Source organism: Taeniopygia guttata, chromosome 12, assembly GCF_048771995.1.
Source record: "Taeniopygia guttata chromosome 12, bTaeGut7.mat, whole genome shotgun sequence".
In the NCBI taxonomy this organism is placed as follows: Eukaryota; Metazoa; Chordata; class Aves; order Passeriformes; family Estrildidae; genus Taeniopygia; species Taeniopygia guttata.
In genome coordinates, this window is record NC_133037.1 from 9,808,540 (window position 1) to 9,821,747 (window position 13,208).

A 13,208-nucleotide genomic window follows, 5' to 3' on the forward strand; every position below is an offset into this window, starting at 1 on the left:
GGTGTGTTTCTGCACTAAAATAGTTCTGATAGCTGGAGCTAATGAGCCTGCTGTCCAAATACCTCAGAGGTGAAATTCAGAATGTGCCGTGAAACCAAGCTGCCTCCATGACTTGAGGCATGGAGAGAAGAACAAGATCCCAGGCTGGGGTCTCTTCCATTGTGTCCAGTTGCAGTCTGCCTGTCCCCATCCTTCCTGGAGCAGCAGTGGGCTCCAGCACCTGCAGCTTCACTGGCAGATGAAACCAAGCCCTACTAATAACCAGGTCCTGCAGCTGACTTTAAGCTTGATGGCAGAAATGGCCATTTTTGGCCACATCACACCTTCTTTTCCAGGGCTCCCACTGGGATTAGACCTGACCCAGGTCTGTTCCCGAGGGCACTGCTCACATGGGGAGGTCTGGGGCTGAAGCAGGAGCCCAAGCTGTTGTCAGCTCCACTAAGTGTCCCCTATGCAGGAGTTTCAGATCACTGCAGAGCTGATTTGAGGGGAATAATGCTCTCCACCTACACAAGGGGAAGGATTGTTGAAGTGTCACATTTTATGGTATAAATCCAAGCTGACTGCTCCAGCCTAATAAGTAAGGTGTTTGTTTGTTTTTTTGTTTGGGTGGTTTTTTCCCCCATTATGTTTAAAGATCTAAGGAGTCAGTCTTGACAACCCAGAATGTCTTCTGTGCACAGAGGTGGCAGAGGGCAAATATTGGACTTCCCACAAATATTACGTGCCTTGTACTCCCCTAGGCTAATGAATATGCCAAAACCATACTTCTCTGTACATGTCTCAGCTCTAAATAATCAAAAATTAACAGGCAATCCTTGTGCTTTCACAGGCTCATAGTTTGTACAACCTTTTATTCAAACACCAAATATTTATTTAAAGGGACATTGAATCCTTAGCAGGATCACCTTTAATATCCAAATATTTTTCTGCTATTCACTATGTCCTACGCTATTATTTTGGGTGAGTTTATCTCCAAACAGAACACACCCCCTTCCTGCAAATTCCCTTTCTAAGCAGCCAGCTGGGATCTGTGTTTCCTTCAAGATTAATATTCTCTTAGTGAATTGGATTCAGAGCAGATTTAGGCCAGTTTGTAACAGGCTGCCTTCTGCAACAGTGTCAGCAACTTCACAAGAGATCTCTGCAGCCTTTCTGTGCTGCATGTTGCAATATATATCCTGCAGGGAGCCTACATCTGAGCCAGGGGAGCCAGGGAATGCCCAGAATAAGGCATTAAGAAAATTAGGGCACATGTTCTCCCCTCATGCCCTGTCACCCTGTGACAGACAGCCTTTTCCCCAAATGAAATACTGGGTAATACCACAGGATGGTAAATTTATGAGCTGATCAGTTTTTAAGAAAATAACTCTCGCTGTTATGGAAATCTACTGTCTGTTATCAGAGGGGTTCTGGCTAGGGAATCATCTGAGGTGGAACTTGCAGGATAGCTGAGCCCTTCAGTTGCTTTCAACTCACTGCATGAAGAATGTTGTTCCTGCCCTAACACTCTGAGCACACAGGTGAAATTTAAACCATTTAAATGTTTTCCTGTGCATTGAGATTCCAAGACAGTATCTCAATGGAAAAGTTACTAAGGATGAACTGTTTTTTCATCAATATTTTTTTTTTAATTTTTTCTGACCTGATTCTAGCAGGTAATAATTTTTGAACTTAAAGATATATTGAATCATAACAGAAAGGACAAAAATCTACTGCTTTGCTTCCTTTCCTTTAAGGAGTTTGTCTTCCTTATAATCCAGGTATTTTTAGAACCCCATGTAAATACCATAACAGCTGTATCATTCCTATATATGTTTATCTGTACACCCACAGGTATACACACAACTAATCAGCTTCTCTTTCTGTTTTAATCCATTTTTCTCTAATGCTAATTTAATCCTCTGCATGTTAACTGTTCAGTTAGGATTTACTAAACAGTGTCTCTGATTTTTAATTATGCAATATTAAGTTAACAGAGAATAATTCAGATTCCTACACTGATGCTTTCCAAGGATGTTGTCATTTCACTCTTGTCCTGCCTAGGAAGGCAGTGTTTCAACCTCAAAACAAACATCCAGCATATCTCACTCCATCTATCCCTTTCTTTCTCTCTTACTTTCCTTTTATTTTCAAAAATGAAATGCTCCTTTCTTTTAAGGGTGTATGAACCTGTACATCCTATGATAAGTCTTTGGAAGGACACTACTGAACTATAAAGCTGGGTATTGCAGGGAATAAGAGACATTTGTATATCTTGACTAGCACAGATTCCTTGTAAAAATCAATCTAAAAATGAAGATGTTGACATAATTTATTTTCCACAAACAGACCTGATTTCTATCCCCTTTCCCCTTGCTAAATTTAGGATAAAATTGTTTCAGAATGGCAATATTGATTTATTTTTCTTACCTGCTTCCCCATGTCCAGAAATAAAATATTCCAAGAACACAATCAGCATGATGCCTTTATGCTGCATGGCTGTCAGTAAAATATTTGTCCTCAGTGAAGCAAAAAAGACCTGCAGTAATCTACAGGTTTGGTGCTTGCATGGCTTTTCTGTGTTTTCTTTCTTTCTGCTCACCTTCCTCTCAGTGTAGGGGTCAAGGCTGCTGTCTCATTCTTCTTGTTCTCGTTTGGGTCCAGAGGTGGTTTGGTTTTTTTTTCAGGGCTCAGATGCCTTCTGGGTGTCACCCATACATTGCTTCCAATAAATAAATAAATAAATAGCGAGGGGTTCCTGTGCCTTTCCCCCTCTCCATGCAGCGGGCAGGGCACGCTCACATCTCGGATGCACCATCGGGGGCTGATGCGAGGCGGGCAGCTCTGCTCGGTCCGGTCCTTGGCGCTTCTTGGGATGCTATTTCGAAACTTTCATTTCTGCTCCTCGCTTTTGGTGGAGCTCCGGCTCGGCTGTGCCCTCCCCAGCCCGGCAGGCTGCGGCTCCCCGGGTCGAGGGGGTGCGGGCAGCCTGAGCCCCGCTTTGTTCCGAGGTGCCCCCGGTACCTTCTCTGCCTTTGCTCCCTGCAGCCTGGGGTCATAAGAAGAAGAGCTGGCTTTGGTCCCTGAGAGATGATGAGAAGCAAGTGCTTTCTTGGCTCTTCTCTCTTTTTATTTTGGTTTGTTTTATTTTATTTTATTTCCCTCCTCCCTCCGCTGTCACGGAAGCCGCTTCTCCCCCACCTCCAAGGGATTTGCTTCACACAGCGAGCGCCAGGGGAGTGGAAAACAAGCGCAGCGCCAGCTCTGCGGGGCCGGTGCCCGGGCAGTCCCCGCTCGGCGCTGCTGGAGCGGCTCCGGCGGGAGCGGCGCGGGCAGGGATGGAGGAGCGGTGCCGGGATGGAGGAGCGGTGCCGGGATGGAGGAGCGGTGCCGGGATGGAGGAGCGGTGCCCAGCGTCACACCACGGCGGCCAAAGGGAGAGGGGAATCCTTCCTCCCTCCTGCCACAGCAGGGCTCAGGGCGGGGGGTCCTGCCCTTCCGAGGGCGGGTTAGTTATCTGCAACTTTCGCCTCCGCTCCCTTCAACCTCTGGCTAGCGCATCTCCTAACCGGGCATTCTGCTCAGTTCTCCTCCTCTCTGGTCCCGTCTAGCTGCAAAGAAGATTATTAAAACATGTGATCTTTTTCCTGGGCTTTATATGTGTGGGTTTTGTTTTTGTTTTTTTTTATTGCCTTAATTTAATCTTTTTAAGGTCAGCTCCGCACCTCCTCTCGGCTGGGCTGCTCCTGGCTGGAGTTGTTTCGCAGCCGCATCCTCTGGTCCCGCAGCCGGGCTGGCTGTGCGTGTTTGGCTGTGCGTGTCCGTGTGTCCGTGTGTCCGTGTTTGGCCGTGGGCCCGTGTGTCCGTGTGTCCGTGTTTGGCCGTGGGTCCGTGTGTCCGTGTTTGGCCGTGCGTGTCCGTGTGTCCGTGTTTGGCCGTGTGTCCGTGTGTGCCGCAGGCGGGGCCGTCCCCGCCGGTCCCGCAGCCGCCTCTGCCCGCCCGGCCGGGGCACGGCGCTGCCCCGGTACCGGAGGGGCTGCCCGGAGCCGGCTGTGTGCGCCGGCAGCATCCCCGAACCCGGGCCGGCGGCTGGCACAAACCCAGGGACACAGAGACGCTCCAGTGTGCAGCAATCAGGGGGTGAAAGTGAGAAAACGACCTAATTCAGGGTGTGAGTTCCCCACATATTCGTTCTCTCCTTCTTCAGGATTTCACCAGTATAACACCATGAGCTTCAGTTGATGTAATGGGAGAAGCAGGTCTGATGGGAGTGCAAGTGCAGACAAGGTTATTTTTGTGCCCTTGTGTGTGCAGGATCAGACCTTAAAGGGATTTGAAGAATGTAGGTCGAACAAAGAAGAATAAGGAAAGATTTATATCCCTTTGGGGTGGGAATGTTTATGTAAGTCAGGGTTATCTGGCTAGATTTTGGGGTAGAATTTTTTGAGTTTACCTTTCATTTTTTAATGTTTTTAATATGAAAACTCAATAGAAAACCTTAAAATATAGAGGCTTTTCTGTCTCCTATTTGTCTTTGCCTTTTGTTTGAAAGCAGCTAAAATACTGTATAATTACAAAACAAAATTCTCCTGCTGTAAATGACATTATCCTTCAGAGGGTCAGTCTGCTGTGTGCTCAGCTCCCCTGGGATGCTCTGAGTTCTTTCAACTTGAGCATCTTCACTGGGAGCTGGGGATGTGCAGGATGTCCTAGAGCTAAAGGGGTTCTGACATTAATGAGAGGCTGTCATTTAATAATTGTGCTTTGTTGTCACTCCTTGTTGATTGCTGCCTTTGTGAGGAAATGCTGTAGTTTTTTCATTTGCAGGTTTTAAGCTCATTTCTAACTGAAATGCTTTGCCCAGTTAATTTTACCAGGCTTAAAATGTGGCACTTGTAGTTCAATGGATGTAATAAAGATCAAAAAGCCTCTGTATATTTCAACAACAAGCCAGAATGGAGAGCAAAGTTCACGTTGCACTGTTAAGTAGAAAATCAAAGTTAAGTACATTCATTTACCTGTGATGCCTGGATGGCAGTACAAGGCTTTCTAGTTGTTGTTGACTGTAGGGTATAAAAATGACATATAAAGGACTGAAAGCCTTCATTATTCCTCCCAATTATTGCCTGTCTTGAGAAATCCACTTCCAGTGCTAATGAGTACATTTCCAGTACAATGCTATGAAAATCCATTAATGCCTGTGAGCTGAGAGGAGTAACACCTAAGGGGGAAATTTTGCCATTTTGATGACCATTGCTGGTGTCTAGAAGATGAACTGGTGAGATCTCAGGAACTGCCCATACCAAGGAGTGTCAAACAGAGAATGCCCATCTTAACTGAACAGTGTGTATGAACAGTGATGTGAATAATCCTTAACTTTCATTAGTTCCTAAACTATAGTAACATAAATGTACAATTCATGATGTCTCAGTCAATATTCCTGCTCCAGACCATGACTCTCATGTGAACATTGGGGAGATCAGTTTATTTGGAATGTGACTGAATTTTCCCTGGTGGCTTAGCAGGGCACCAGTTGACAAAGCACCCAGAGAATAATCAAACTGTGAATCATTCATTTTGGGGGAGGAGAGAAGAGCCAATGGCATGGCACAGAGCGGGGAGGTGTGTCACTGTACCAGCTGTCCTCTCTGCCTGACAGCCCTGGTTGCAAAAGCCAGAGGACAGTCTGTCCTCCTGGAGACCCCCCTGCAGTGGTGGCACATTTGAATCGTGCAGCATCTTGCTTTCCTGCACCCTTTCTTGTACCTCCCTTTCCTCACACCTCTCCAGTTTGCCTTGCCTTCCCTCCTCCTATTTCCTCAGCAGCTATGACCAGCCTGAAGGAAATCTGTCGTGGCCTTCCTCTAAACCCTCTGCCTGAAAACAAAGGTCGGAGAAAAGGAATACCCCATGCACCCGTGAGAACACCCAATCTCACTGCTCAGGAGAAAAAGGTAACATGGGCCTTCACAGGGCCTCATTTCTCTTCCTTTCAGATAAAGGCAGCTTGGGGCAGCAAACCTGATTGCCTCAAATGCTTTTCTGAATGGAAAGCTAACTTTGTGTCAAATGTATTTCCTTGGTGTTATAATTTACTCTGTAATGGGACAAAGGACTGGAAGCTCTGCTGTTTGCTTCCTTTCTTCCTCCTCCAGAATAATTGGGATATGAGGGAGATTTTCTACACAACACCTTCCATGACTTTAAAAGGCTAAACAAGAAGCATTAGACTCCAATACTGTCAATCCAGCACTGTTTCTCAGAGCTGAAATTCAGAATGCTGTTGCAAAACCATTGTATATGTATGTAAGTGAGAGCTAACCCCTCCAATACAATAAACATCAGAGACTGATGAATCAGCATCATGGTGGAGCTACACATCTGTATATTTGCACTAAAAAATCCAAAGATGACTTCTTTTATACAGAAGTCTGGGTATGAATTTTAGGTGAGTTTGTAGGGAGTTAATTATTTGTCTGTAGTTGCGTAATTATTTTCCTGTCTCTTTTTTGTTTAAATAGTCTTCATACACACCAAAGTAATCATTGCCTTATTTAATGTTCAGGACTAAATAAATCAGCAGCAGAAAATAATGGTCAATGGGTGGAGATGCTTAGGAATTTGTGTGGGAGAGGATAAGGTGGGTTCCTTAGCTTGGAAGTCTGTGCTTCATCACATGTAACATCACTTATATTGAGACATTCTGGTCAGAACACAGAAGTTGCTTCCCCAATAACAACTTGCACACAACTTCCTTGCCTTCGTGGGAGTTCCCCACTGGCATCAGCAGTCAAATTCTTTCAAAGTCATTTCCACAAACAGAGGAGAGTCTAGTCAAAGGGTAGAAAGAGGAACAGCTGTGAGATGTCCAAAGAGGATTTACTTCAATGTCAGGAGCATTCATGGCTGAAGCATCCTGTCTGTGCCTGGGACAGCTCAGACCCATGGAGGTGTGGTTACTAAGTGTGCAGAAGGGCTGTGGTGGTGGCTGTGAAAATAAAGCAGTGGGGAGTGAGTTTCACTGCATGTCAGAACATTGCCAATCATCTCTGCTTTATTCCTTGCCTTTCCTGAATCCCTTTTCCCCAGAAGTCTGATATAGCAGGAAGAAGTCCATATTTCAGGAGAGGAGATGGTGTCTCTCAAGAGGATCACAAACCTTGCTCTCTAACCTGTGGAGGGGAAGGCAATGACAAGGTCTTCACTCCCTATATAGAAACTGGAATAGTTTCCTGCCTCTTTTAAGGTTTGGAACAGTTGACTGATTTTTTTGCCCCAGCTGGCTGTGTATCATCCATCTCTTATCTCTCCATTTCACCTCCTGCACATGATAAGAGGTCATGCTAGTTGAGTATTTCAATAGACTATTTTAAAAAAGATTTTAAGGTTTTCTTTATGATTTACTTTATCGTTAGTCCTCCACCTTAAACTCTTAAGAGAATTAGAGGCTCAGCTGGTATTTTTTTCGTATCTGAAAAGTCAAATCTCTTTTTTTAAGAGGTGCTCCATGCTAAGAAAAGCATGTAGATGAAAGATTGTTTGTCTGTAAGGTTTTTTTTAAGTCATCTTGAGACAGGCTTCCAGATGTTGTTGACAGTGTGTAATTCTGAACATATTATAGTACTTGTCTTTATATATGGCTTCGTGTTCACTTTCTAATTGAAATATTCAGAGGAAGCTTTGACAGAAGTGAAGTTCATAATGCTCTGCTGATTTCCTCTGGATTTCTCCCTATTTTCATATGCCTTCATTCCAGTTTTAGTCCTTGTTACAATAATAAACCTTACCACTGCCAATGTTTTATTTTCTCGGGCCTCCTTTTGTGGTTATAACAGAAATCCTGTAAGTGAGATTTATAAAGAACTGTGTGTTTTGGGACTTGCTGAAGAAGTATCTAATTCTTCCTATCATACCAGCTTTAATCTTCTTGGATAAATTGAGCCATATCTCAGAACTGATTCTGATTATATGTTTCCTGAATTCTCTTCCTTCAGCATTCTTTGCCTGAGGCCTGAAACAGCCACATCCTCTCTCTTTCCCTCCCTCCACAGCTCAGGAAACTCTAGCTTTCTGTTTCTCAGCATCTGTATCTTAATGCAAATATGCCTCAAAGAAACTACCCTTAAAATCTAGGTGTGGTGTGTGCTTTGCAGAACAAGGGTGTTGCATGCTTTGTACTCACTGACATTCTGATAAAGCTGGAACAATTTGGAAAGAATGGCCACTTCTCTGTGTTGCTCAGGATCAGGAAAAATGGTATGGCTTTATCCAGACAGCAATTCTCCTATGGATCTTAGAGGCAAGCCATGTCACAGTCCCCCTGCTAATCCCCCCAGCAGGATCCTCTCTCCCCTGATTGCAGTATCGTGTGTTTCTGGGGCAGCACTGTGGTCAGTAATGGGCCTTGATGACCCTGATGAGCCTCTCCTGATGTGTCCTCCCACACCCTCTGTCCATAGGCTTAGGGGCTCCATTTAGGCTGAGGCCTGGGGCTCTGTCTCAGCTATGCTGGAGATGTTTTTGGTTCTGTTCAGGGTGTCCCTGTACTCAGCCATGGCCCTCCTGGGTCTGCTCTCCCTCCTCTGGGCTGACATCCTCCTCTGAACCTCACTGGGGATCTCTGTGCTCCATCTCTCCATGATAACATGGGGGGATCACCATCACCTGGTCCTTTAATTGAACTTCCAGCTTGGTCCTGGACCTGCAGGTCAGTGTGGTCTTGCCTGATGACCAGGACTGCTGGGGGAACCTGGCTGCCATCCCTGGGCTGCTCTGGTCTCCTCCCTCAGGTAGCACAAAGCTGGAGCCGGCCAGGTGAGGTGCCTGCCCTGGCTCTGCTTGGCTCCCTGTTCCTTAGGGAGCAGCTGGAGCCTCCTGCTTGGGCACATCTCAGGATGAGGAGCTGAAAACCAGAGCCTGAAAAATCATTCAGCACCTGAAGCTGTTCTTCAGCTTTCTGGTGAAGAAATTGAATGTTTGACCTTCATGATTTCTTTGCACATCCAGAATTGAGGCTACTTCAACAAGTTTATATGTGGCTTGGGAAGGCTGTCCTGTTTTGGGACATCTGGATGATAAAGGACTTGGTTAAGCTTTCACTGCTAATTACCCATCCATGGCAATGACCAGTAAGAAATCTCCATGTTCACTTCCCAGCTGAGCTGACCAAAACTGGGATCTATCAGGCAGAGTGATAAAAGAAACAATCCCACTTGCTGCTCAGAGAGCCACCAAAGCCCTGGGTCGGGCTGTCATCAGGCAGAAGGTTGCAGGTGGGAGGGAAGCACCACCTCCACTGGCAAAGGGGCAGAACTAAGAAGGAAACTGTAGAGTTAAACCAGTCTCTTCCTCTCCTTGTGCTTCCCTTTCCCTCAGTAAACAGGGACTGCAGCCCTTAATGCTTGAGTGTCTCAAGGGGCTTCAATTGGAAGTCCTGATGATCCATCTCAGAAAATGGAAATGAATGACATTCCTCATGAAGAGGCTTCCTTCTGGCTCTTCAACAAACACCAATTAACAAACAGGCTGGCTTACTTGATTTCTCAAGAGAATGCCCCAGAAAAGAAATTTACAGCTGATTGATTGGATTACATGGGCTGTCTTGATTATACTTTAGCATTGAGAGGTCTAAATCTTGATTAAATAGCAGTAGAATCCTGTTATAATGTAAAAATTCTGGGGAGTATATAAAATAAGACACCCTAATAGTGATTAGTGCTTAAGCACAAGAACCAAACGTTGGATGCAGCTGGCAGATTTAAGAGGAAGACTTTTCATTTGCTTATATTGCACTGTGTTGAATTAAATCAGTAACTCAGCAAATTCAGAGCAGATAGTTTTTTAAAACAGCCTATGAAACACAGGATTATAACTGCAAATAATATTTTTAAGACACCAGTGAACTCTGAACCTGCTTTTTCAGAGGTACTGAACGTGTGCAGCTTAAGCTTCTGTCAATAGAAGTTATGAAAAGGAGGAACACTTAAATATCAAATACAAAAAAATATTCAGAATACAATGTGTCAGAGGTAAATAAATCCTTCTAAAAGGCTAGGATAATGTTTTTTTATGGCGATCTAATGAAATATATTGTCTTCCCACAAAAGCATAATGATCAGCCTGCTTGAATTTTCTCCTTAAGTGTCTTTCTCAGATTATTCAGTTTATTTCTCAATAATAAATATATAAAATTTTTCCCAATGCACATGGCCATTGCTGTTTCATAAAGCAGTTCAGGCTTCATATAAGCAATTTGGAGCACCCTGGCTCTTTTATTGAGATTGTTTCACAATATCTTTAAATTCTTCTAATTCCAAGACTGCAGTTTTTACAGGTAATTCACAGCTATTTATTCCTTTTCCAGCATTTCCCTGAAGCTTCTTCCTGCTTTGACATTTATCCTGTGGTGAGACAGCAATCAAATAACACCTTTATTCCATTCAGCTAAACAAGCCGTAGTCTTAATCCTCTTTTATAAAACCTCTATTGTCTGTGCAAGGTGCCTTTCCCACGTTTCATGTAACATTCAAGTTCACGTTTCATTAATGTTTGCATCATCAAAATTCAGGCTTCTGATAATGTGTAGCATTAATAGGATAGAGGGCCAGTCTAAGTGAATTTATTTGAAAATCAAACCAGATTTTTCTTGCTTGAATTAAATGGTGAAGAAAAATATTTGCCCATCAGTTTCATTTTAATGCAAATAATATATTGATCAAAGACTGTGGGTGATCCTTGCCACAATGGAAGCCTTATAATTCTCTGTAATTCTCAAAGGCAGCCAAAATACCAGTGTTTGCCTCTCGGTTTTGTTTATGGGGGTGCAGGTGGTTTTATTTTTGCTTTAGAAATTTCTCATTTCTAGAACCTCTTGTGATGGCTGCTCACCTCTGAGACTGACTTTGGAAATCCCTGTGCATTTTGTCATTGTGTGGATATAGGTAGGATTTTTGTGTTTATTAATAGCATGCCCTTGAAAAATGACTGCTTATCTAACTGGAGAAGAATGAAGTGGTATTAGAAGATAGAATTTTCATTTTCTTATCTGGTAAATAGGTTTTTCTCCTCCTCATTCTCTGTGTGGAACGGCAATTCTAATTTGTAGGTTTTTTCTGGTCTGATCCTCAGGTGGTGTAAATCAGCACAGCCTCACTGATCTCGAAGCTGTGTGCATGCTCAGGAGCAAGCGTGCCAACAAAAACCTCTCTTACTATGAGACATTTTGGTTTTATTGTTCCTTTTGCTCCAAGGGATGTGAGACCAGAGTGCTCAGAGGAGATGGCTGAAGCTCCAACCATCACAGCCAGACCAAGGACAGGTTGAATAAGGAGTTTTGTTGCTGAGCTGAGGTTTTGCGGAGCTTTTCAGCACTGCTTACCAGGGTGGTTGGGGGTGATAATTACACTGGATGTTTCTAGATGCCTATGCTCTGGACATCTGCACTACAGCCCACCTTTCACCCCCTCCAGGAGGCACTTGCTTCCAAAACTGGCCTGCCAATGGCAGGAGTCAAAATCTCTACTCAGTCCTCTCAAAAACTCATCTGTTACCAGATTCAGAAGCAAACTTGATCCCTTTCTATCTTTTCCCCAGCCATTGAAATCAGCCAAAGGAAGATAGGAAATTCCATATGATTTGTGAATGTTTTCATCTAAAAGTATTTTGGATGGTGTTGCCATTTGTCAGGGAACTTAGAAGATCTTTGCATGAAACTGGCTATTTAAAGATGACAAAATCTTTGTTCTCATTATGGTTTTAATCAAATGAAATGCAGAATACAGAGACATGCCTTAACAGGCTGTTACTAAAGATAGTGATTTATTTATGGGGTCTTTCATCCAAAAGGACATATTGTACTTTGCAAACCATGGCTAATGTCTTTGAAGGCAACAGGGAGTGTAAGCCACGTAGTATCATCTGCAGAATTTAGCTGAGTGCCTAGTAATCACTTCAGCTAATTTGGAAGTGATACATGTAACATCAATAAAATAATGGAACCCAACACCCTCTGCAATACATTAGGATGCTAAATGGAGTGAATCTGCAATAAAACTTAGCCCACGAACATCTTCATCTGGGAGTATGTCACATAACTCTGGGTAAGGTCCTATTTTGAATGGAAAGTACTGTAGGATCTTCAGTGTCTTGGAGTTTAGGGACATGGTTTTAAGGATTTCTGAACAATGTTCCCTTGGTAGTTCAGTGCCCCCAGGACTGCAAGAGAAAATTCATCTGTGTCTGATATTGATAAGATTGAGCAAATCTCCAAGGTGACTCTGCAGATTTGGGGAGGCAGGTTGGAAGGGGATGGTTACATGTTTACTCTAAGTGAACCTACAAGGAAAGATGCAGGTAGAAACACTTCAACAGGGCAGCAGGAATGAAGCTCCCCTGGTGTGAGCTTAGCCTTTTGAATTGCATTGTCCATCTGACAGCTTAGGCAGGCTTCCAGCTGAGTCTGGTTAAAGTTCAGGGCCACCCACTTACCTCCCTTTCTCTTGTACCTTGTTTTTTCTCTCTTGTTTACTTTTGTGTGTGTGTTTTTTGGCAGCTGGCTCTGCGCAATGCCTTGCGTTATTTCCCACCTGAAATCCAAAAGAAGCTGGCGCTGGAATTTGCTGAAGAATTGAGGCTGTATGGCCACATCTATATGTACAGATTCTGCCCAGATATTGAGATGAGGTGAGGACTGGGTGGTTCATGTTGTATTCAGCTGCCATTTGCTTGCCAGCTTTCACCTGTGGAACTGACCTTTAAAGAGTGGCATTGCTGAGTCCTTGTTTACCTCTTGTAGAAATTTTCATGACATATTAATGAAGCTCATCATCTGACAATTTGGATGTTCTGTGTATTGCAGTGATTTCATTTCCAGGGAGGGTTGCTGTGTGTTTTGGGAAGCTCCATGGGACTGGGAGGGAAAGCAGAGTGTTCCTTTCTGGATAGGCTGTGGTGGGCCTGGGCAGTCTCACTTCTGGAAAGCTCAGCCCACACAGGCAAAGGACTGAGCCAGGCTGTGTCACACACAGGGATCCCAAACGCTCTGCCCCATGGCAGAGTTTGGTTTCCAGGGGCCAGTCGTTTCTCAGAGACCTCCAGTGACAACCTTGACAGGCAACTTGTAATAGTTCTGAGCTGGTGCAAGTCAAGTCCCAGCTGAACCAAGCAGTAAGAGCAGGTGAGTGGGTGGTTGGTTGATCATGCTCTCTGAGCAGAGGAAGCTCTCTGGG

The 13,208-nt window shown here is 44.2% G+C and overlaps 2 protein-coding genes across 3 annotated transcripts in view; one reads left to right on the forward strand and one right to left on the reverse strand.

Annotated features, from left to right (window-relative positions):
* LOC105759937 (netrin-4) overlaps positions 1-3,845 on the reverse strand; it is a 43,106-nt gene extending 39,261 nt beyond the window's left edge. The window contains exons 1-2 of one of the 2 annotated variants that reach the window (XM_030283185.4): positions 3,708-3,845; positions 2,413-3,593 (exon numbers count right to left, since the gene is read on the reverse strand). In XM_030283185.4, the coding sequence (XP_030139045.4) occupies positions 2,413-2,479 (67 nt within the window). In that variant the 5' untranslated portion in view covers positions 2,480-3,593; positions 3,708-3,845. The remainder of the gene's footprint in view (positions 1-2,412; positions 3,594-3,707) is intronic. The other variant, XM_072934917.1, reaches the window with a different exon arrangement.
* A 138-nt stretch (positions 3,846-3,983) lies between these two features.
* The window catches only part of UROC1 (urocanate hydratase 1), a 39,075-nt gene continuing 29,850 nt past the window's right edge, over positions 3,984-13,208 (forward strand). Inside the window, exons 1-2 of the mRNA XM_002194599.7 lie at positions 3,984-5,936; positions 12,533-12,663. Of these exons, the coding sequence (XP_002194635.5) occupies positions 5,811-5,936; positions 12,533-12,663 (257 nt within the window). The 5' untranslated portion in view covers positions 3,984-5,810. The remainder of the gene's footprint in view (positions 5,937-12,532; positions 12,664-13,208) is intronic.